Consider the following 24,267-nt stretch of genomic DNA (forward strand, 5'->3'; position numbering starts at 1 on the left):
TCTCACCTTGTTTCACTGAGATAAAGGGAAACTCTTTCATACCTCAATGAACCAAGATGTTTCTAGTAGGTGGTTGATTGATTTCACGTGTTTAGGCTTCACGGATTGCTTTTGGTGGTGTAATGTCCAGATAAGACATACACTTTAGGAAACAAAAGGAGTGACTCTTACAAAGAAATCAAAGAGGGCGTTCACATTCGACCCAGACCAGGAGGCATACTAAGAAATGTTCGCTCCTGGAAAAGAGACCAGTAATGACAATCCCAAGAGCATGGACACTTCCCGGGACAGCCACTCTCATGCGGTGTCCATGAGTGTGCAGTGCAAAGTCTCCATCGGTCAGGAGGGGAGGATTCCTTCTCTTTTCCTCACTTTCAGATGACCTAATGCTTCGACAAGCTTGCATGACTCTACTTCCCTCAAAATCCCCTTCCTGATATTTACCTAGACAGTTTACATTTCTGCATGTCAGGAGCAAAGGAGAACATCTCAGAGCTCGTTGGCTCCCAGGGGCCTCCTCTACGTTTGTTAGAGAAAATAAAAGCCACTGAAGACATGGGCTCACACAGCAGCTGGTGTGAGGACACTCCCAGGGAAGTTCAGGGAAAACCATGGGAACATGTGAGCGTCGTGAAGAAAAAGTTGGACTCAGAGGCTGATTGACCAGAGAGTGCTTGAGGCTCAAGCATGGTGCCTGGGGACAGGCGGCATCGAGAAAGAAGGATGTGGTGGTACAGGTGTACTAATTGGTGCTAATCTGTCATCATCAAAAGGGTCGAAGGACAGGTAGGACTTCACACAACTTGGTCCCAGGCAGTTTTTACTGTGTACTTCATGTGCTCTTTGCCCTGGTCCCTTTCACCTTGCCTCTTTTGCAGGAGGTAGCCCGGGAGTCTACTTGTGCAAGTGAAAGTGCAAAACCAGGTTACCAGAATAAAGAAGGAAGGGCAGAAAACACAGTTGTGAAGCAAGGGGGTGCCTGTGTACAAGTCCATCGAGACACTAGAAAACAAGACAGTGACATCAGTCACTCAACACAGCCCATGGGGAACCACGATCGGTACCCTCTACCCAACAGGGAGGGGAGTAAAGAGAAAGATCACGAGGAAGAAGGGTGTAGGAGATCTGGACGACACCCTTGACCTACCGACCCACTATACATACCGAAGAGAGGAACCTACATTCCTGCGCATGACTTCCTTTCTTCCAAAGCACAAACGGCCGGTGGCCATCTGCCATTGGTAGAAAGGAGGCCACGGCTTGCTCTCTCAGTCTCTGGGAAGGCACTGCATAAATGTGTGCATGCAGGCGGACGGACATTCTGCTGAATCAATTCCATTGTGCCAGGCACTGAGGAGGAGTGGGTCTGATACTTGCAGAGACAATCGTGCACTATTTCTGAGACCCCTAATTTTCCTAATCCTGAGGGAGGGCTTGCAGTACTGCTCTCTGCCTCTAGACCCGATGAAATCCAGCGCGGCATCATATAGAGCAACACATGGGCCCGACCCTCAGAGAACCTCATTCTGTCTGTGGGCTGGAACTGAAATACCCAGTACTGTCCAATGCGCCCACTTCGTGTCCTTAAGTACTTTATGTTGTCTGGGTTCGGTGCCACACAAGACGCAGGCATGGACTTTGGAGTGGAACACTCATTGGACTTTACAAAGTGCAAACCGGCTGTGTGTGTGCACTGCACCGGGCAAGCTTGGAGGGCTTCCTAGAGACAACGGCCAGGGCTCGCAGGCGGGGCAGTTGTGCCCCAGATGCCTGAGTACGGGAGGCGGGGCCATCCTGCGTGACAGCCACTACCTCTTCATCCATTGGCCGTGGACCAACAGTAGATGGCTGGGCGTGGCTGGGTGCCTTGGCGCCATGAAGCCGGCAGAGCGGGCCAAAGTCCTGCGCATGCGCAGAATGCCGTGACCGACCGCGAGGCTCCCGGAAGTTCTCAGAGCCGGAAGCTGCCTGTGGCTCGGCTTCTCTAGCTGCTGCTGGGGGTGTGCAGCTCAAGGCTTTCGACCTTGCCTACCCGGCGCAGCTGAGCCTGCTGAGGACCAGGGCAGCATGGCGAGTGAGGCGGGCTCCCGGGAGGAAGGGTCTTCCGCCGAACACTGGATAAAGGTAGGTGTGTGAAAGGGCCCTGGGGAGGGAGGGGCCGGTAGGCCTCTTGGGGAGCAGCCGCCAGAGGCCAGTAATGGCGTGGGGTGTGCGACCCTGGCAGAGTTGGGTGGGACGCCCGAGGAGGCCTCCGGGACCGGGGTTGAAGCTGTGCAGGAAAGCGAGGCCTTGGCAGAGAGTGAGGCGGCGGCGACCGGGCAGGAGGTGGCGCCAGTTTTGTTTGAGGCAGTGGAGGTGGTGGAGGTCGCTGTGGAGGAGGAAAGAGGAGAAACCGGAAGAGGCTTGTGAGGAAGGAAAAGTCGACGACCAGGAGGATAAAGAGGAGGAAGACGTGGTGCTGTGCTTGTGGATGTAATGGCGGTGGCGGAGGTCGTTGAGTGGCAGGAGGAGCAGGAAGAGAAGGGGAAATCCGAAGAGGGACAAGGGGAGAGAGAAGTCGAGGAGCAGGAGGATGTGGTGCTTGTGTTGGTGGATGTTATTCAGGAGGTGGAGGGAGTTGAGCAGGACGAGGAGAAGGAGGAGCAGGAGCAGTGGAAGGGGGAGTGGGCGCAGCACGTGATGGACGGTGAGAGGGTGGTGTAGGAGCCTGACAGGGAAGAGGAGGAGGAGGAATTTGAGGAATAAGTTCAGGAAGAAGACCTGGGGGAGGAAACTCTGATGCAACTTGTAGAGCCTGAGGAGAAGCTTGAATAGAAGACCCCGACACAGACTCTGTGGAGCCCCATGTTGTCCTTATCCCCTCTGTAGTCACTGGAGGCCCTTCAGTTAGAGTTGGAGCCCGTGAACAACCAAGCCAGGAGGGCCTTTGCTCGTTTGAGGCAGAACCTGGTGCAGAGACGCAGGACTCATCTCGGTCACCGAAGGGCCATCATCCAGGGCATCCCTGGCTTCTGGGCCAAAGCCGTATCCTTTTGAATCTCGCTTTGTACTGACCAGTAGGAGCATGGGCAAGGGTAATAGCAATCGATCCACGGGACAGCTCAACATGAGAATATACAGGCTTTTCTGGCCGGTTGCTCAGTTGTTTAGAGAATGGAACTGATAGCACCAAGGACCAGTGTTCCATTCCTGTACTGGAAAACATCTACTTGGGGGTTGTGGGGGAAGGTACAGACTGAGGGAAGACGGAGCTGCAGCCACACTCGTGCAAATACAAATACTTATGGCACAGAGACACTAACTGGGGCGGAGAATTAGAAGTCATTCTGGATCAGTGTCGTGAATAGCACAAAGGAGTTCTCATGTAGAAAAGGTGTTTGAAGGACAGGCTTTGCTGACAATAATGCTGTAGGAAAGTGTATGAATTCCCACCCTAGTCAGTAAGAGCTGATAAAGTGCATACTTAGATACAAGCAGATTCACTTTTGCCCCTAGTACATCAGGGACACATAGAGCTCAGCATCCCTCAGAAAGGAGCCCCTCCCTGTGTCAACGTGGACAGTCTCCCATTTAAGGCCATGCAAGGCACCCATTGCCTTGAGTGTGTCTCATGAAAGGCAGGGAGGGCACGGTGCATAAGGTGTGGGAGACACAATGTGTGAGGTGTGGGAGACCCCTGCGCAACACACTCTCCTAGCTGGTTATACATGCTCAGTTGCTTCTAGCGCCTACTCCCGTAGCATGGAAAGGCTCCTTGACCTGAGGCAGATTGTGAACCACCCCGAGATGTTGGCCATGATCAGCGATGAAGATGAAGACTTGCTTAGCTACATGATCGACTTGGAGGTCAGAACTAGTGAGACTGAGGCTGGAAGGTTGAGCGGGGAAGGATAAGAGAAGCAATACTTTCAGGCAAACAGAAAAGGGTAGGTGACCTGAAGAGAAATTTTAACCTTCTCCACTTTGTCATGACAGGTGGAGGAAATCAGGCATCCCATTCACTGCTGCAAGATCATGTTGTTCTTTCGGAACAACCCGTACTTCCGGAATAAAGTGATTATTAAGGAATATCTCATTAATGTCACCGGTAGGAGGTGGATCCCAGGATGGGTAGTGAAGGTGTTGGGTTTATCATCATCAGCATGCTCCAACCCCTTCCTGTATACTTTTCTTCCCTGCAGGATACAGGGCATCTCATTCCACTCCAGTTCAGTGGTATCAGGATTATGAACATGAGGCTTATAGCCGCAGGCACCACAACAGCAGTGTTAACTTCTTCAACTGGTTTTCTGACCACAACTTTGCAGGATCTAACAGGATCGCTGAGGTAGGGCCTCACTGCGAAAATTCAGAAATGACCAGGGAGGGTTCCCAGCCTTCTTGGGAATGGTGTCTGAACCCTGAGCGGTCCTGTCCTGGTTCCCCTAACAGATCATCTGTAAAGACCTATGGCTCAATCCCCTGCGGTACCACATGAGGATGCAGGTGCCTGGACAGGGAACCGAGAGGGCAGGTGAGCAGCTCAGGAAGTAGGGGCTGAAATGCATGTTTTTAGGTACCTGGACACTCATTTCACAAGTGTAGAAATTGAAAGACAGGGAATGACACAAACCAGGTCACCCAGGGCATCAAGATGAAACAGGAACGTTGGAGAAACTGCACTGCAAAACAAGTTATAGCTGGGGAAGCTTAAGCCCACTGCACTATAGTCAGTGTCCGGAGTCGTTTGGACAGAAGCAAAGCTCAATCCTTTACTTCTCTGAACTTAATTCCATGACAGTCAACCCCACCCTCAGTCATTTCTCCACCCCCTTAAATTTTGGCTCATCAAATGTTCCTCCTTTCACCCTTTCCACAAAAGGCTATGAATATTTGTACAGTCTCTCATTCCTTTCTCTCATCAATTTTCCATTTTGGTAATCAGTGTCTTTTAATTTTCTTGTTTATCTCCTTAGCTTATTCTACTCATACAGAGAACACTGGCAGTGGGGCAGATGTTACGGAGAGCAATTTCTAACACATGGTAAGGGGAAATTGAAGAGGTCACAAACGGGGAAGGGCTAGTTTTTCCTGGGCAGGACCTTGCATAATTAAAGCAATTTTTAACATTTTTCAGAGAAAATGAGTTTTTATGTGTGTTTGTGTGTTTTAGAGTATTCCAAGTTTTTGAGTTGAATATCTCGGAGCATCAGACTTTACCTAAAAAAGCAGAACTTCTAAAAAGTGACTTCAGATACAGTGTTCTCATGCTCAGGATTGAAAGAAAAGCCGGTCAGGTGATGAAAAATGCAGACAGCAAGACACTTGGATAAAATCGGATTGGTGTGAAGGAGAAATAAACACCATCAAACATATGTGTCTCTGTGTGTGTGCTTGTGTACCGGATTGGGGTGAGATTCTACATAGGTCAAATCCATGTGGGATTTTTAATTCTTTGTCCAGGAACTGTCAGTCTGTGGCGGATCTGGGCTTATAAAGTTGTAGAGAGCAGATACACAAGGTTTGGGATTCCGTCTGAGGACTTTTTTTATTCCTTCCCCACAGAGCAGGGGGTTGTGGAGAAAGAAGAAAGGAAAGAGAAACAGTTTAGTTTGACACTTCTTGTTTTTCCCAGGAATGTGAGGGTTGTTCAAGGAAAGGACCTAGTGATTACAGAAGTAAGATAACCAGGGTGAAATTTTCTTGCACAGGGCTCCTCCAAATATCCTCTCTTGTGCGTTAAGAGAATTCAAGGTGGAAATATTAAAGTTCGTTTCTCTTCTGAACCAAATGTCATCCTTAGGTAGATGAATGCACAGTGCTTTGCTGGGACAATCAACCTGTCAGGGCCAGGCTTCCCAGCAACATTTTAAGAAATGGGAATATATGGTATATGAAGGGACTGTGGGAAAGGACACAAAGGGATGAGGGAAGGCACTGAAGGTGTGGCTTTGTTTCTGGCAAAGGTGACTAAGTGAAAAGATAAACTTTTGGGAAAAAGCGGGTCTCCTTGTAGTTGTATGTGAGTCCCGTTGTTTTTCCAGGTGACTGAGTTTGGGCAAAAAATATAAACAGAGCAGGGAGGTGGAGTGGTTAAATATACAACTGCTAGACTTTCACCCATGTGCTGTCTGTCCCTAGATGATCCTAGATGTAGACATTATTCTTAATATTCCTATTTTCAGATGGTCTAAGCTTTTACCCAAGACCCTGTGTATTAGGTGAAGATCCCAAAATGTAAATAGGTAAAGCCATTATGAGTACATTCCTTTCTTGGTATACTCCAGTGAGAATGTTGTCTTAGTAAATGATACCCCACACCGTATTAGGAACCCAGAAACCTTTCATTTTCTGTGGTGTTTTCAGCATGTTGTGCATAAGGTTAACATAAAAGGAAAGAACGGGACAGGCTTTCTAAGCAACTTGGTCCATCTTGATCCAAACAGCAGGAACCTTTTCCGGTGCCATGTACTGCTACCTATCTTCCATTGTGCTTGTAAAAGACAGCAGTTCCAGAAGCCCTGCATGAGAGCAGGTCAGCAGATTTCTGTGTGCCCTTTCCTGAGTATTTAGCTGCAAGTTTAGGGGTCTTACTTAGCGTTTAATGAATGGAGAAAAGGTTAGGAAAGGGTTCTCCAAATACTTATCTCCCGCTAGCCCTTGGTTGCCAGTTTTAACTGTAGCTGCTCTTGGAGTGAAATGTGAGGAGAACTTCCATGGAGGGTCTAGCAAAACCGTAGCTGTCTACTGTTGACTAAACTGCGATTGCCTAGTGGCTTGGTCATGTCCACCCAAGAGAATGCATCTTCCTGAGTTTCGTCCTTGACTCATAGGTGTAATTCAGTCATATTACTGCTTTCACATGGTCCCGCTGTTTTTGGGTTACCAAAAGAAGTGTGAAATTGTACATTTTCCCTAATGTTTCCTTCCATGGAGTATCAGTGCATGTGGGCCTCATAATCACATGATTAATTTGTGAGCATTCTGACTTGATATCTCTGAACCACATTTGTTTTTCCTGATGTCAGTGTCTTGGTATTCTCTGTTTAAAATTCAAATTGAGTGTCTGCATTTCACCAGGTGTCTTTCTCATTCTGTGTGTGAGTGTGTGTCTCTTCCTCTGACTCTGCCTATACTTTTATCATCTGATATCATTTATCCTTGCTGATGTAAACTGAACACTCACATCTCTACAGTGGTTTCAATATTTTCATCTCTTTGCTTTGCTATCTGCCACTGTTACCGTTTGTTCATTCATTCATATATAGTTTGTGTCTGAGTCTGTCTCCAAGTGAATTTGGCTGTTTTCTCCATTTCTGCATCAAATCCGTCTATCTCCTTTAACTGATATTATCTGTGAGTTATTTTTTGGAGTCACGGAAATGCTTTACTTATAGGCATAACTAACCTTGTTACATATTTAGAAACAGGGATAGCTTGTGCACTCACTGAATTTAACGAGGAGCATAAATCCCACTTGGATCACATAAGAGAGGCTTTCGGAAAAGTCAGTAACAACTACGCCTCCTAGTTGTGCCCCCTTTACCCCTCGCCCCCAGAAGAGAATGAACGCTTTGAAGGGAATGTGTCAGGTCGTTTTCAAGGGCGGGGGGGAATCTTGGGTTTACTTGTCAGGTTTACTTGTAAGTGTTATGTAAACACAGTGCAGTGGTGAATGGAGTTGATGGTCACAGCCCCTCCAGTTTTTAACTGGATTATTCCTTTAATAAACTTACTCTATGCACAATTTCTTCATGATTTGTTTGTTCTAAGCTATTTATGTATGGGTTTGTCATTGCATGAGAAGGTGTCAAAAAATCTCTATTCTCGTTGACCTCCTGCAGAGAAGTGAGAGGGGGACATAAACTAAACAGGGCATTCAGAAAGGGCAGGTAACAGTGTGAGCCTATTCTGCCTACAGGGTCTGGGTGTTGAAGAAATGTGAGGGCTTCAGGAAGAGATAATTTGGTCTAAAGGCTTCTAAGCCAAAGAACATTCTATCTGAACATTCATGTCTTCTCAAGAATTTTGGGAGTTCGGGCAATTATTCTTCGAAATGTGGTTTTTTTTTGTTGTTGTTTTTGTTTGTTTGTTTGTTTTCCTGCCCTTTTCTCTTTAGCCTCTCTTCTGGGACTGTCATTCTGGGCTTCGACTGTTCCTCAAAACTCACTGGGGCTTGACCTCCATTGTAACAGTGCTAAGAGAGTGGGAAGTACTATTATAATATTTGAAAGATAGGGTCTTTGAGGAGGTATTGGATTGTGAGTACTATGCCCTTGTCCGTGAAGTAATGAGTTATCATGGGTGTGGTTCTGACAACTTTAGAAGGAAAGCAAGTGAGCAGGTTAGCTCTCTTGCTCACCCATTCTCTCCCTGTGACAGCCTGCATTGCTGTGGAGTCACCACCAAGAAGAAGGCCTTCACCGGATATGTTTCCTGGACCTTGGACTTCCCAGCCTCCAGAACTGTAAGAAACATGTTTTGTTTCTTTATAAATCACTCAGTTTCAGGTTTTCTGTTATCGGCAACAGAAGTGGATTAATACAATTGGCTTGCTTTATGGGGATCACACAGTCTCCTAGGCTGTGTTTAATTTTTTCTTTCTTCTCTCTTTCTGCTCGTCATACAGGATCATTTCAAGTGACCTAACTAAGTTTTCTGATTTTTTCTTCTGCATGCTCAAACCTTCATTTGAAACCTCTAGTGAAGGTATCAATTCACATGTTATGGTTTTCGAGCTGTTGATTTCTATCTCCTTATTGAGAATCTGTATTTGGTTAGACATTGTTCCCTTGGTTTCTTTTATTTCTTTGTGCATCATTCCCTTTACCTCTTGGACATATGTATGACAGTTGTTTTGGGTGATTTAAAGTCTGTCTAATAAGTTCATTGGCTGGGAGTCCCCACCCACCATTTTTAAAATTATCATCATCATCATCATCATCATCATCATCATCATCATCATCATCATCACTATTTTCCCGTGAATGGGAAGTGCTTTCATGTTTCTTTGCATGCTTTGAAAAGTTTTCCCGTTTGTTAGGTTTTTGTTTTGTTTTGTTTTTGAAACCTGGAATTTATGATTATTGCAATGTAGTAATTTTGGAGAACACGTTATTCTCCCTCACCATGGTTTATTTCTGATCATTATAGTCGATTTTGTAAACTTACTTTTCAAAACTGTTTTGAGTAGACCATACTTGTCGTGTGCAATCACTGATGTCTCTGTTCCATTAAGCAGTAATTTGGGAGACATATCTTTATGTGCCCAGAACAAAATGTAAGACAGGACAAATAAAAAAATGCTGTCTTGTTCTTTTCAGATTGGCTCAGAATTTTGGTACACCGTCAAAACTATACGAGCAGTTTACATCTGCTCAAGTCTTCTCTTGTGGATTACCTGAAGCCTAAAGATGAGCCTGAGAGAAAAGCTTGCTGTATTAGTCTGTTTTTGTTGCTTATAAAAAAATACCTGAACTGGGTGATTTATAAAGAAAATGAAATTTATTGCGAAAGTTTCTGAGGCTGGGAAGTCCAAAGTCCATCTGGTGGTGGCAACAGTGACCCAGGGGTCTCACGCTGCAAGATGGTGGAAGCTGAGAGAGAGAGAGAACAGAGAGACAGACTCTCCTCTTCTTTTAAAGTCCTCAGAACAACGTCACTCACCACCATTTTTAAAGCATTCACTACTGCATGGTGCTATAATCCAATCACCCCTTCAGGGATCCACCCAGAGCAGCCAGTCCCTTAGGTTTGGGGCGGATTGTCCACAAGGCGGGAAAGACCAGGTCCCGCCTTACCACCCGAGCCTAGGACTGAGGGGAGCCTGTGACTGACAGGCTTGGCTCCTCCCTACTCTCCGCCCATTTATGTCCTTCTGATCGCTCATTGGCGGGAGCGTTTGGGTCACAACTCTGATAGGTGGTTTGGTGGTACCGGTGGCTGCGTGGCCGTTTCAACCAGAGAGGATCCCAGCGGGCGCGAGTCAGGGTGCGCAGCGGGGCAGGAGAAAGCCAGGGAGACTGACAGGAACTCGGGAAGTCTTTGCCGTGCAGTATGAAACCTTGTACACCTTTAGCCCGAGACCTTCAAATTTCAGCCTGGGAAACCCCAGATCCCCTGATCCCCAAGAGACCTCGAATCCGCTAACCTGGACCGACCTCAAACCCCCTCGCCTGAGACCCCGACGCACCTCAGCTTCAGACACCTCAAATCTACCGTTCACCCACAGGAACGCCAAATCCTCTAATGATTAGAGTCCAAACAACCTAAGCCTGAGGAATCACAATTCCCCTCAGCCTGGGAAACGCTAAATTCCGCAGCCACAGAGAGACTGACTTTCCCCGAGCTCAGAGATCCTACTCAGCCTGGAAACGTCCTTCTGCTTCAAAGACCCCCAAATAACGTCAGTGTCAGAGAGCCTAATGCCCCCTAATGAGAGACCCCAAATCTCCTTAGCCTGAGAGACCCCGAGTTTCCTCAGCCTCAAAAATGCAAAATCCTCTCATCCTCAGGGACCCCAAACTCCCTTTACCTGATGAATCCCAAAGCCTCTCGACCTGAGTATCCCAAATCTCTTCAGCACGAAAGACCCAAAATCTTGTCCTGAAAAACCCCAAATACTATCAGCCTGAGATACCCCAAATCCTCTCAACCCCAAAACCCCCAGAACCTCAGCCTGAGAGACCCCAAATCTCATTGGCCTTGGAGACCCGCAATCTCCTCAGCCTGTGGGATTGCTGCTCCTTAGAGATCCAGACTGCTTTACTCCCACAGATTTCCAGAATCTCCAGTTGAAGATCCCAGAAGCTTCCTATGAGAAATGTTCATTTCCTCTCAGTGGAGCTGGTGAGTCTGACCCGAGTCCCATCAGTCAGGGGGCCTCAAAGTCTCCATGGGCCTCCCCCAGCCATCACATCTCAGGACTCCCCTCGAAGATACCTGAGCCTTGACCCTCAGGCACCTTTGCCACCCTTCCTCAGACGTGTCAAGATGCAGGGGCACTGAAACAGAACAGCTTATGTTAGGTGGTCTGTCATGGCCAGCAGAGACCCTCCCCCTATCCCATCGATAGCCCTCAGACCTCCCCAACATCCTCCAGTTCTTGCAAAGTCTCCACATCTTCCTGGTCTGGACAACATGGCCAAGTGGAGAAGACAGAGCCTGGCTGTGCATAATGGTCTGGGCTGTGGCCTCCTCTCAGCACCATCTCTTTCCACAGGAACGTTGGCCTTGTAGCTGGGAGACTCAAGGGTTCTTCCCAACATTGGAGTTGGATCAGGGAGTTGCCAGCCTGTCCCAGCACCGAGAGCTCCAACAGATCCCGGGAGGAGACCCCTGAGGGAGATGCAGGGAGTACAGGGCAGAAGCCCAAGGTGAGAGTTGGGGGAAGTCAAGCTGGGCTCCAAGCAGGATCTGTAAGAAGGATGGAGAGGGGAACCGAGTGACAGGAGCTGGTGTCTGGAAGGCCACAGACCCATGGCCTGCAACTCTGTGTGACCCTGGCTGTGAATGTGCGTGGAGTGGGGACAATTTGTCCCGTCTGGGACATGGGAGAGAAAAGGACAGTGGAATCAAACTCTCTGTGTTGGGGAGAGCTAGGAAAATGCTGTGTCCTCTCAAACAGGACACAATCTGGGGAGGGCGGGAACAAATGTCTTTATCCTTGTTTCACAGAGACCACCCCAAGGCCCCAGGCTGTGTTCTGCTTGTTATGATTACAAGGTAGAAGAAAAGGCCCCACTCGGTGTTGTGATGTATACAGTAAATCACTGATGAACTATGTTATTTTCTCTAGGCTAAAGATGCTTTCAAAGGCTTTTCGATATACTTCTCCAAGGAAGAATGGGCAGAGATGGGAGAATCGAAGAAAATTTGCTATAAGAATGTGAAAAGGAACTATAATGAACTGATTAACATAGGTTACTGCAAGTGCTGGCTGCAGACCAGCCTGGGAAATAGAAAACAGGTCTTCTGTCCCTGTATTATTACGGCTCTCTCTTAGGTGGCTGCATCTGCCCACAGTTCCCTTCTGTATGGAGACAAATCTGGAGGGGAAATTTTGTTCTTTTTATTTGTCAGGGTATGGCTGAGTGTCAGCACTAGTCATGCAGAGCTCACATCTTGACCTTGTTCAAGACTCTCCCAGCCCATGCTGAGCCACACTGGCTTTGTGGTGCTTTCCATTGCCACCACCCTTTGTTCCTCCTCCCACCTCTTCCCTTTTAGGACAAAGATTTGGCTTCTTTCTAGAGCCCCTCGAACAGCTTTCATGTGTCAGTGAAGGCAGGCCAAACTCCATGTGGATGACACTGAGGATTCCGATGAAGAATGGATACCTAGGCAGAAAGGTGAGGGGCCAGGAGGAATTAGAAGTGACCTCCTGAAACCAGCCTGGGTTGATGTCTCGGCTTTATTTTAGGAGTTAACAAAGGAGAACATGTTCTCTCAAAAACAAATGTTCAACAAACAAGCATGATGCGAAAGAGTATATACAGCAAGAGGCTGTTCATATAAAGGTTTTAAACGTGTAAAATGATTACATATTTTATTTACAGATACAGTAATAAGTGCTAAATGTATAAAAACCTGAATGTGAGTAAGAAATACCAAACTCAGAAGTTATCATCACAAGAGAAGGAGGAAGGGCTGGCAGGTGGCTTCACTATGTCATAGTTACCTTTTTTGTTTGTTTCATTTTTACTTTTGAATTTTGAAATAAAAAGTAGAAATAAAAACATCTCAAGCAGCTGTGGCAGAATGTTGAAATGGGACTGCATGGTGGTGGATTTATGTTTTTCAGCATTATTCTCTGTACTTTTCTATACGTTTAAAGTTTACCATTCTTTTTTTTTTTTTCTTTTTTCTTTTTTTTTTTTTTTTTTTTTTTCGTGACCGGCACTCAGCCAGTGAGTGCACCGGTCAGTCCTACATAGGATCCGAACCCACGGCTGGAGCGTCGCTGCGCTGCAGCGCAGCACTCTACCAAGTGCGCCACGGGCTCGGCCCGAAAGTTTACCATTCTTTAAAGTCATAAAGAAAGACTCGTTTTGCTAAACATTGTTAATTAATTAGTGGGCAATTTAACTAAACCTTAATTGAACTGTAAATCCACCAAAGAGCTTTCTAACCCTAATCTCATAATAGTGCAGTCATTGGATCAAGTGTCTTAGAAGAAGAAATGACTAACCCCACGGTTTGTCACACATCATTATCTGGATTCAGTTAAATCACATAACATAAACTCACCCTCCTAACAGTTTTTGAGTGTTTCATATTATTAGCTATATACACACTGATGTGCAAGAAACTGCTAGAACTTTTTCATCTTGCATGACTATAAAACTATACCCATTGAACAACAACACCACATTTCCTCCTGCCCCAGCTCTTGGCAACAATTCTACTTTGTTTCTATGAATTTGATTACTTTAGATACCTCAAATAATGAACCATGCCATATTTGGCTTATTGTGACTGGCTTACTTAACTTAGTAAAATGTCTTCAGGATTTATCCATGTGGCAGCATATGGCAGGGTTTCTTTATTTTTTAAGGCTAAATAATATTCCATTGTATTTCTATACCACATTTTCCTTATCCATTCATTTTTTAATGGATATTTAGGTTACTTCCACCTCTTGGGGGGAATCCCTCTCTTCCTCTTCTTATAAAAAGCACTAATCCCATCATGAGGACCCCACCCTCATGAACTCATCTAGCCCTAGTTACTTCCCAAAAGCTCCATCTCCAAATATTATCACACCAGGAAGTAGGGTTTCAAAATATGAATTTTGGAGGAAAAAAACCCAGTCATAGCACCCACTCTTTTAACTGAGTTTTTTTCTTGCTGAGTTGTAGGAATTCTTTATATATTCTAGATATTAACCCCTCATCAGATATATGGTTTGTAAATATTTTCTTCCAGTCTGTAGGTTGCCTTTTCACTCCTTGATTGTTTCCTTTGGTGCTCAGAAGTTTTTAAGTTTTACATAGTTCTCTTTGTCTGTTTTTGCTTTTGTCACTTATGCTTTGGTGTCATTTCCAAGAAATCGTGGCCAAACTCAATTTCTTGAAGCTTTCCCCCATGTCTCCTTCTTGAAGTTTTATACTTTTGGGTGTCACATGAAGGCCTTTAATCTATTTTGATGTAATTTTTGTATGTAGTGTAACATAGGGTCAATCTTCATTCTTTTGCATATGGTGATCGAGTTTTCCCAATACCATCTCTTGAAGAGACTGTCCTTTCCTCCATTGTGTGGTTTTGTTCAGCGTTTTTTCATGAAAGTCAAGCCAATATATTTAAAAAAAAAAATGTAATAGAAACCTTGTCAACACAAGATGAAGCAGAGATGAGGTTTTGTTTTGTTTTGTTTGTTTTTTGATGGGTGACCAGTTACTTCAGTTGGTTAGAGTGTGGTGTTAACACCAAGATCCAGAGCTCTATTTTTAAAAAAAACATTTTAAGAAAATTAGCAGTGCCTCCAATAGAAGCAAAGGTCTTCATGGTACTTCAGAAACCATTTTCAAATCACCCTTGGATAATACTTGGAATTGTCACTCTCTAGTTCAGAATTCTCTGTCCCTAATGAGAATCTTCTGAGCTTGGAAATATTTACCCATCAAAACACTGATTTCTCATCAACTTTTGGTCAATCCTCCTTGGGTGGTCTTCAGAGTGGAACAGAGTAAACACCAGAAGGTGAATACCTGAAAAATCCTATTGACACAACAATCTTCCTCATGTAAGATCCAAACACAGGTAAGAGAAGGAGAATGTGCACAGTATCGTAGGACTGCTGCCTCCCTTTTTCTGATCTCTTTAGCACAATGGCAGACATCATCCTTTTAAGAGTTAATAAGAAGAGCAATGATAATCATTACTGCTTGTTTTATTTTTGCAATATTTCAGACTTTATTTTAAGCATTGTACGTGAATAAACTCACTCAAACCTTACAACAACCCTATGAAGTTGGTACTATAAGCATAACCATTTTGTGGATGAGAAAACTGAAGTACAGAAATGTTAGATTATGCCTGACATCACAGTCAGTAGTGGTTCAGTCTAATCCAATACTCCTTCTTTCCCTAAAGTACTTAAGAGCTGATTAAATCTTTCTTCTTTTGTAAAGTTCATGCTGCCTTACTCATACACCTTTACATTATTCATCTGACTGATTATTTCAACCTGATTCTTCTCTGATGTGCTAAGTGAGAGATACGCTAAGACAGTCTGAGGGGAGCTTGGCAATATACAGTCAATTTACATTGTGCCTGGTCCCAGATGAAGACGGAGATAGTTCCTACTCTCTCATAAGGGACCCATTCGGATGTGAGAAGACTGCTCCTAGCCCTGAGAAGTTTGAAGTTTGATTGAGAAACAACAGATAGGAGAATGACTTAGCACTTCATGTATATTACACTATTCAGTAGAAATGTATCCTGGTACTGATTTGAAATGCTCATCCCTGTAGGAAGAAGTTAACTGCTCCTTCCTCTGGGCCCGAACTAGGCAAATCTCATGCTGTTTGTAATCATTTGTATAGCCTGCCACCTCTGTATTACGAGCTCTTTGAGAGCCTGGTCCATACCTGATTATTCTCAGGAGTCCCAGGCCCAACTCAGAGCCCTTGATGACCCCCTCAGTGTTTTCTGAATAATTCCAAATTTTTCAAATTAAAATAGAGGTAACAGGGTCAGAGAGTGCTGAAGATAATATCTTTGAATTAGATTTTGACTGTAGAGATGGTTGAGGAGGAAAATTGATGTCAGGACTATAAGAGAAATTATTAATCTCAAAACACTTTGGTGAGCGTTATTACATTTCATGTTCACTGTACCATTAAGAATTAGCATGTATGCCAATTTACGGATCGGGAAAGTGAATAGAATTAGCTGGTAGTACACCATTACTTAGGCAGAATTGGAACAGGAACTAGTTAATTCAATTTCAAAGTTAAATATCCCTTCCAGGATATGGCAGTTTGCAGCTCTTAGCATCACTCTCTTAGTTGTCTAGATAACCTTTATGCCAACTGTTTCTTCTCTTCCCAACCTCACTGTTCATTCTCCAGATGTGTTTTGTACCCTCTGTGCTTTCCTACCTTTCTCCTTCTGTCAAATGTCTCCTAGTTCATAGAAGATCCCCTCTTTTTCCCTATAAGCCCCTACCTCCTTCTTTCACAGACCTTGTTGAGTCTCCAGGTAGTCTTCCAGATTATTCTCCCTCCCTCGCTCTCATGTATATATAGAAAGTTGAAGCAAAAGAGCCTTAAGACTGTCCTGCCCACACAGGCCTTTCCCTTTCTCTCTGGTATTCAGTCACTCCAAGTTTTTCCAGGGATTGTTGAACCATTAACTAAAGTCATGCATGTGAAAACAGGTTGCAAGCCCTAAGGAACTAAAGAAATGTATGTTGTCTTTTAATATGTGATTCTCACATTAAAGGGAATATCCAGATCACTGTTAAATAATGAATCTATTTTGAAGAAATTGTCAGGAACAACAGATTTACTGAACACAAGGGACTCAGAGAAGGCCCCGAAACGAGTGTCCCCTCCTGCTGAAGCAAGTACCTCCGTACAGCATTCTAGAGAAAAATTGGGTAAGAGAAAATAATTTGGGGACTTTAGTCCCTCTAGGTCCTTTAGAAAGGTTGATGAGTATGGTCTAGATATGTGGCGTAGACTTTCGATAGACCTGTGCTTAAGCTGGACTAAGCTGAGACCAGAAGTTAGATGCTGTATTGAATAACATGTAAGAACAAACACTAACTCTGAAGTCACACACTTGTTGTAATCCACGTAGAATCATTTGGACCTTGGGAAGACATTATAAATTCTCTGAGCTCATTAATGCTAATCTGTAAAATGAAGATAAAGACCAATGGCTCATATATTGTTTAAAAGCACTAAAATAAATATACAGTCAAGGTGTCCAATAAATCCATCTGTGATAATAGAGACCACATTTTCTTACTGTATATCCCTGCCCTTGTTCAATGCCTAATATGTAATGCACCTTCAACAAATATTTCATGGATAAATAAATGCATGCATTAACTGTTTTGTGACCAGAAAGTTTCGGAAGTTAATCCTGATCCTGGGAATCCAGAAACTAAAATTGAATTATGCATTTGTAGTCAGTGTGGGTGTAGAGTCTTAGTCTCTCTGAAATAATAGTTAAGAGGTAGTGAAGAGGTGGCGAGCCAGAGTATGTAGAAGGATAGACAATAATTTGATTGCAGGAGATTTCACAATTTCTGAAGATACAGGGACAAACACTCCAGACTCCTAACTTCACTCACTTACTCTTCTCCAATGTAGAACTCAAGAGAAAGGAGATTGAAATGAAGATGTATAGCCTGCGAGAAAGGGTCATGCATACAAAGAGGTCTGTGAGCCTCAGGATGATGACTACCTGTGTAAGTGACCCTTTTGGCCCACTCATGGAGAAGGCTATGTCCCGGTACAATAATTATATCTTGTTGTTTGAACCCAAATCATTCCTTTACTCTGGTGGCTTGGAGTACAGGATTGAGGCTGAATTATGTAAATGCTGGGCTCTTTCTGAAGCTCTTTATATCCAGGAACACGCACTATACTTTTCCTAATCCCTGCTGCTCTTGCCTTCAGATTGTGCGAAATGCCAGGACTTCTTCATCGACAGCTGACTGGCTTATAGACCCCCTACATTTGTAAAGGACAGTGCAGTGGACAAGGGGCATCCCAACCACTCAGCCCTCACTTTGCCCCCTGGGCTGAGAATTGGGCCGTCGGGCATCCCCGAGGCCGGGCTTGGAGTATGGAATGAGGCATCCGATCTGCTGTTGGGTCAGCACTTTGGCCCCTATGAGGGCCAGATCACAGAAGATGAAGAGGCAGCCAACAGTGGCTACTCCTGGATGGTGAGAAGGGCCTACCTTACCCCATCTTCTGGCTTCCTATATCCCTTCTGTGCCTTTGGTGGGACATCACCTTCTACATGCTAGAACATGGATAGTGACAACATGGTTAGATCTGTGTACTTAGTGGTCTTTACATGAACCTGGAACTCCTATTTAAAGGTCAGTGGGTGAGTGGGAGAAAAGTCTCACAGAGACAGAAAAAGTGCATTCTCCCTATGGGGCCTCAGCTCTGACTGGACAAATCAACTCAGATGTGTAGATGATGCTGAGGAGTACACAGCATGTGTCACCATTGGCGGCTGAATCCATGCAGGCTCAAATGCATGGATGACAGTAGAATAAAATAATTCTGATTATTACCTGCCCATCAAACCCAAAAATGACTAACTTATTTTTCTGAAACTCAGATCACCAAGGGGAGAAACTGCTATGAGTATGTGGATGGAAAGGACAAATCTCGGGCCAACTGGATGAGGTAAGGCCAATAGGTTTCGGGTTCCAGCAGGGACACTCATCTCTCTCAAGCTCGGCTTCTTTCCTCCTCAGCATGCCTCCCTCAATGGTTTTTACACTCTCTGCTCCCCTTACAATGTACTTTCTTATTATGAACATCCAGGAAAAAAGAGGTAAAATATAAACATTACCATTTTTTAATCAAAAAACTAAATCTCTATGATAGACAAAATTGGGGCACCAGGATAAACCCTGAGGAGCCTAGATTCATTGGGGATGCTGGATTCACACTTTAATTTATCTAATCAGCATTTATTAAGCATTTGCTGTACTCTAGTTTAGAAAATGGAGTACATCTCATGAATAGATCACACAACCCATGCCCTTGTGAAGGACTATTGCAAGCATAAATGAAACATTTGATTATAGGAGAAGTACACAAGGCCAAGACAATGTAAAACAAGGGACCTTTAATCTGTGAGGACAGGAATTCTTCCCAGCTTCAGTGAAATTAAAACCTGAAGCCTGAGAAGTGAGCTTCAGTGTGGTCATGGACCTCTGTGCTGCATGGACCAGCCCCTTTCCATGAAGGTTCTTGTTTTATTAGAGGATAAGAATAGGGATATGCTGTTATTATTGTGTATTATCATGCTAGGACAAAGGGACCTCTAAGTTTCTATGGGAACCCAGGGAGGCAGGTGAATGGCACCTGGGTAAACTATGGGAGATTAGAAAAAGGTCTTTCAAAAGAAGATAGACTTGGGGTGAGTATAGAATGATGTGAGCTTATCTAGAAGCAGAGTACATGATTGATCAAACACCAAATTCTGTGGTATAAGTAGAAATCGATTGAGAGTTTAGAGAAGTGAGAAGTCAGTGTTTTATGGCCAATCATGGTGGAGGTAAGTCTGTAATTGGGCTTTGAAGAATGGTTAAGTAGGCAAGGGGGGAAAAGCATTCCAGGCAGGATGAGCACCATAAGCAGGACTTGGAGAAAGAGGCTTAGGTATGAACAGAAGGTTCCTGGAGGAGGGTAACGGCATGGCCCGTCACAGCATGGGGGCCTTGACCATCTGGTGACAAGCCCAACACGGCCCTGGCAGGTAGTGGAGACTCACTGCCTGTTATTTTCTGTCCCTTTGTCTGCCTCAACCCCAGGTATGTGAACTGTGCCCGGGATGATGAGGAGCAGAACCTGGTGGCCTTTCAATACCACGGGCAGATCTTCTATTGAACTTGCCAGGTCATCAGGCCGGGCTGTGAACTGCTGGTCTGGTATGGGGATGAATATGGCCAGGAGCTGGGTATCAAGTGGGACAGCAAGTGGAAGAAAGAGCTCACAGCAGGGAGAGGTAGGCACCACATTATTCTTTAAAAAGGACAGAAAAGAAAGAATTCTCCTTGGGAATTTTCATGGTACAACTGTTAAGTAGAGTAAAATGCAGTCTGAAGTCAGAAAAATTTCAAATCAGGTGTTTCTGAAATTAAGGCTTTGTTTCATATGCATTTGACTTTTAGGGACAATTTATATTTTAAAATTTTTGTTCTCATTTTATTTTTTAACTACTTTATATGCAAAATATATAACAACATATAGTCCTGACAGGCTTAGAGACAAAGAACAAGTTCTCAAGCACCTACCGGCTGTTTCAACAAGGCAGTTTCTTCTGGCTCTTTTAATTATTTCTTAATATCTTCCGTATTTCTAAATAACATATATATGTTGTTTTTCATTCATTCATTATTTCAATTAGTTGTCATGTGAATTCTTACTCTGTGCCAGACAATGTTCGAGAAACAGGAAATATGGATAGAACAAGATGATCAGAATAAGTGCTATTGAGCAGCTGACATGTGAGTTAGGGAAACACGCAGACACACACAGGCATGTGCATAAAATGAGACAGTCATTCATGCTTTCAAGAAAACTAAGCAAGAAAAGTGCCTAGAGATCATCATGAGGGGAGGGAGGGTATGGCAGGGAACATGAGGGAAGGTTCCTCTCAGGACATAACATTTGAGAGGTGCAGAGTTGTGCTCAAATGTCTCCAGGCAGAAGGAGCAGCTCGTGCAACAGCTCTGAGGCAGGAGAGAGTGAGGGTGTTTGAGGAATGGCTGAGACCACCCAGGTGAAGGAAGCAGAGAAGAGAGCAGAGGTCAGAGAGATACACAGAAGCCTGGACATGTAGTGCCCATGATTCCTGCCAAGACACTGGGGATTTTCCTGAGATGGAAACAATTGTGGACTTTGAGTTAATTTTCAGAAAATAATCTGCAGTGGGTAATCCCCTCAGACGCCACATCAGTCTCCAGGTAAGAGAAGATGGTGGGTTGGATAAAGATGGGAGTCAGGAGGAAAGAAGTCTGATTAGGGATACAATTAAAACAGAACTTCCTATTAAATTTGAAATGTGTTAAGACTGAATGAAATACCTCAAGTAGGAATACTTGATGTGTCACCCAAGGAAGAACATATTTTTATTTTATGATTTGTGGACACTGAGATGGAAGCAATCCATAATCTAGTTTAGGCAGCAGGAACCAGAGTCCTTTACTCAAGGGGGCCTGGACCACTCTGAATCCCACTTCCTGATGGAGAACCAGGTACACAAGAGTCCTCAATTAAATGTCTTTGACTGGGGAGACTCAAACTCAGGTGTACTTACATCTTTAACTCTACACTGCCTTCTACATTTGTGCATCTCCAGACGAAGTAGTTCGTGACTTACTAGATCCTTTTCCCCTCATAAGAAAAGTCACTAAGGATGAGTCCATCCATAATAGCCCCTTTTTGTGTTGCTATAACACAATACCTGAGACTGGATAATTTATAAAGAACAGAGGTTTATTTAGCTTATGATTCTGGGACAGCTGCACCTGGCATGAGCCTCAGGCTGCTTCTACTCATGGTGGAAAGTGGTAGGCAGCTGGTGGGTACAAGCGGCAAGAGGAAGCAAGAGAAAGAGATGGGGGAGGTGCTAGGGTCTTTTAAACAACCAGCCCTCATGGGAACTAATAGAGTGAGAACTCACTCACTACTGCCACCTTCCGGGGAGAACAGTAATTCATTCATGAGGGAACTGCCCCCATGATTCAAACAGCTCCCAACACTGCCATATTGGGGATCAGATTTTCACATGAGTTTTGGGGGGACAACACATCCAAACTCTATCACCATCTATGTAATCCAGAGTTATTATTTCTCAGTAGAATAAAATAGCTGCAGATGCTCTATCAGGAAAAGTACCCAGAGATTAGGGAGAGAAGAGGATATGATATGACCTAGAAGATAATTGTAGTGTGTGTGGGGGGGAAGTCACTGCAGTTCCTTCTGTATAAAGACTGAAGCTGCCTCTGATGCTATTGAAGGTCCCTGGTTTGGCTGATCCATAGACAAGGCCCTTGATGTGGGCTTTCTAGATTTCTGAGGAAGATGTAGTAAACAAAAACAGAATGAAAAATAGACTGTAAAGGAATGCTTGGTGGGAGACAGCTTGTATTAACACATGAGGAATGATTAGTGGAGCAGGCCTTACTATACAACAAAGCAGATGGCCCAGTTGTCTACACCTCCCCTGACCAAAACCTTCTTCTTTCAGCGGAACCAAAGCCAGAGATCCACCCTTGTTCTTCATGCCCTCTGGCCTTCTCCAGTCAGAAATTCCTCAGGCAACATGTGGAACACAATCACTCCTCTCCAACCTTCCCAGAGACATCTGCAAGAGAACATCTCCAGCCAGGAGATCTCTGTGCAGTGGGTCAGAATCAGGAGCAGCAACATCCTGATCCACACAGCTGGAATGATGAGGCAGAAGGTCAAGAGGCCAAAGAAAGGTCCAACCCTTATATAAGAGGACAAGGCACAGGAGGATTTCAAGCACATTTTCCAGCCCGCCCAAAGGCCAAATGGGGAGTTCTAGGGAGAGTGAGATGGAAGAAGAGTTCAGAACAGGCCAGAAGGTGAATCCAGAGAACACAGGCAAGTTATCTGTGGGGGTAAGAATCTCAAGAATTGCAAAAGTCAAGTGTGGAGAGTGTGGGAGAGGCTTCAGTAACAAGTCAGGCCTCATCTGACACCAGAGGACACACACAGGGGAGAAGCCCTATGTTTGCAGGGAGTGTGGGAGAGGCTTTGGCTGTAAGTCACACCTCATGCGACACCAGAGGACGCACACAGGGGAGAAGCCCTATGTTTGCAGGAAGGGCAAGTGAGTCAGCAGTAAAACCACATCTCAACAGAGAGTGTGTGGCCACCACACACCTCCACAACCCAGCACTGAGGGAACTTCAGAGAACTTCTCTTGACCTCTCATATTCCCCAGGAGTGTAGAGACAGATGTGACCGATCAAACACACCCTCCATTTTCATGACCAGAGATGAGGCAGAAAATGTGGGAGGCAGGGGTTCCTTAAGGGTTCATGGTCTGTGGACGGGTGCGGATCCCCTCCATGTCCCACTTGGCTCCCCTCCATGTCCTTCTGGCCTCCTGTTCCAATAAACATCATCCCCAGACAAAGCTGCAGTGCAGGCTGTGTACCTTGTTCTCAGTCCTAAAGGTGGGAGAGTCCAGGAGGCCACGGAGAACTTGGACTCTCAGCTGGGTCTCATGGGAACCAAGCCCTGCTTAAATCACCTCCTGGGCCCAGGGAGAGAACCAGGGGAGGACATGGAGACTGAGATGGGCCAGGAGGGGCCCGCCTCCACCAGCACCCCCTTGGCCTTTCCTGTTTCCTCTGATCTCTGTAGCCTTAGAGGCAGAAGCCAGGCAGGGACGTGAGTGGGAACTCAAGAGACAAGGAAAAGGAGTCAGGAAACCAGTTCCCCGAGCCCCCAACCCCTTCTCTATGGGTCCAGTCTTAGGCTGGGTATCAGGCATCATAGCAGAGGGGGCAATTGCAGCCCCAGGATCTGGGGCATGTTTACAGAGCAGGGCTTCAGTGGTGGGGTGGGCCCAAACCCTGTAATCACAGAGCCCTCCCCAGCTGTGGGCTCTTGGTCCCTGATCCTCCAGCTCCTGAAAACAGCATGAGGGCGGTGGGAGGAGACCACTGCGGTCTTGGTCTGAGGCTGCCCGACATATAATTTGCATATGCTCCAACGTAGGTCATCTCCCCCAGACCCAAACGTTCCACCTGTAAAATGAAGTCTCTGGAATTGGGGAGAGGGAGGCGGGGCCTGGAGAAGGGAAGGAGTCATGGGACAAATCTGACTGGGCAGGGACCCAGGAGGAGAATGCTCTAGGAGGTGGTAGATGGATGGAGTCATGGGAGTAACATTTTGGGGACTCCACTGTGACCTGTCTGAAGCTGGTTAGCTTGGGATGGGGTATAAAAGGCTGGTGTCCAGGGCCAGGGTTCCACAGAGGAGCAGGGGGGAGAAGGGGACGGTGCCCACTCCTCCGCTCCTCCTTCTGCCCCTGGTCCCTTCTGGGAGTGAATCCTCACACAGAGAAGAAAACCATGTCCCTGCACAGACTGAGTGTGTCTTCAGTGAGAGGCCGGCGGGCACTGGGGAGAAAGCTACTGATCCTGTGCCGGGTGGGCTCTGAGCATTGGGGGCACTGCCCAACATGGAGGCCCCATGGGTCTCAAGGCCCTGTCCAGGCACAGCTCCAGGGAGCTAGGTGGGCAGCCCACAGGTTCAGACTTGAAGACCTCTTTCCCTCAGGGCTGTGACTGGCATACAGCATTCGACGTGGGAGACAATTTCTGATCAGATTCTGCTGTTGAGAGAGAGAGAGGTGGTGAGTTCACAGAAAAACAACAAGCTGACCTGGAGTTGGCAAGTGCATCACAAGCAATGAAGTTGTGATGAAACCCAGAGTCTCGAAAACAGCATTTAAGTCCTCTAAGAAAAGTGCTAAAAGTAAACCCTGCAGATGTGTCGTGGCTGTCCTGATGTGCTCAGAATGCTGAGGACGGAAATCAAA

At 45.4% G+C, this 24,267-nt stretch overlaps 1 protein-coding gene and 1 pseudogene across 1 annotated transcript; both read left to right on the forward strand.

The window, feature by feature from the left end:
- Positions 1-271: 271 nt before the first annotated feature.
- Positions 272-4,512, forward strand: LOC134369073 (testis-specific Y-encoded protein 4-like; the record flags this gene model as incomplete). The annotated part of the gene is made up of 8 exons (XM_063085262.1): positions 272-338; positions 879-881; positions 2,225-2,364; positions 2,869-3,024; positions 3,769-3,846; positions 3,976-4,087; positions 4,182-4,327; positions 4,432-4,512. Coding segments are annotated over exons 1-8 (783 nt in total), but the record flags the coding sequence as incomplete, so codon positions are not given.
- A 3,737-nt stretch (positions 4,513-8,249) lies between these two features.
- Positions 8,250-22,549, forward strand: LOC134369075 (histone-lysine N-methyltransferase PRDM9-like; annotated as a pseudogene).
- The last annotated feature ends 1,718 nt before the right edge of the window (positions 22,550-24,267 follow it).

This window comes from Cynocephalus volans, unplaced genomic scaffold (genome assembly GCF_027409185.1).
Source record: "Cynocephalus volans isolate mCynVol1 unplaced genomic scaffold, mCynVol1.pri scaffold_35, whole genome shotgun sequence".
Classification (NCBI taxonomy): Eukaryota; Metazoa; Chordata; class Mammalia; order Dermoptera; family Cynocephalidae; genus Cynocephalus; species Cynocephalus volans.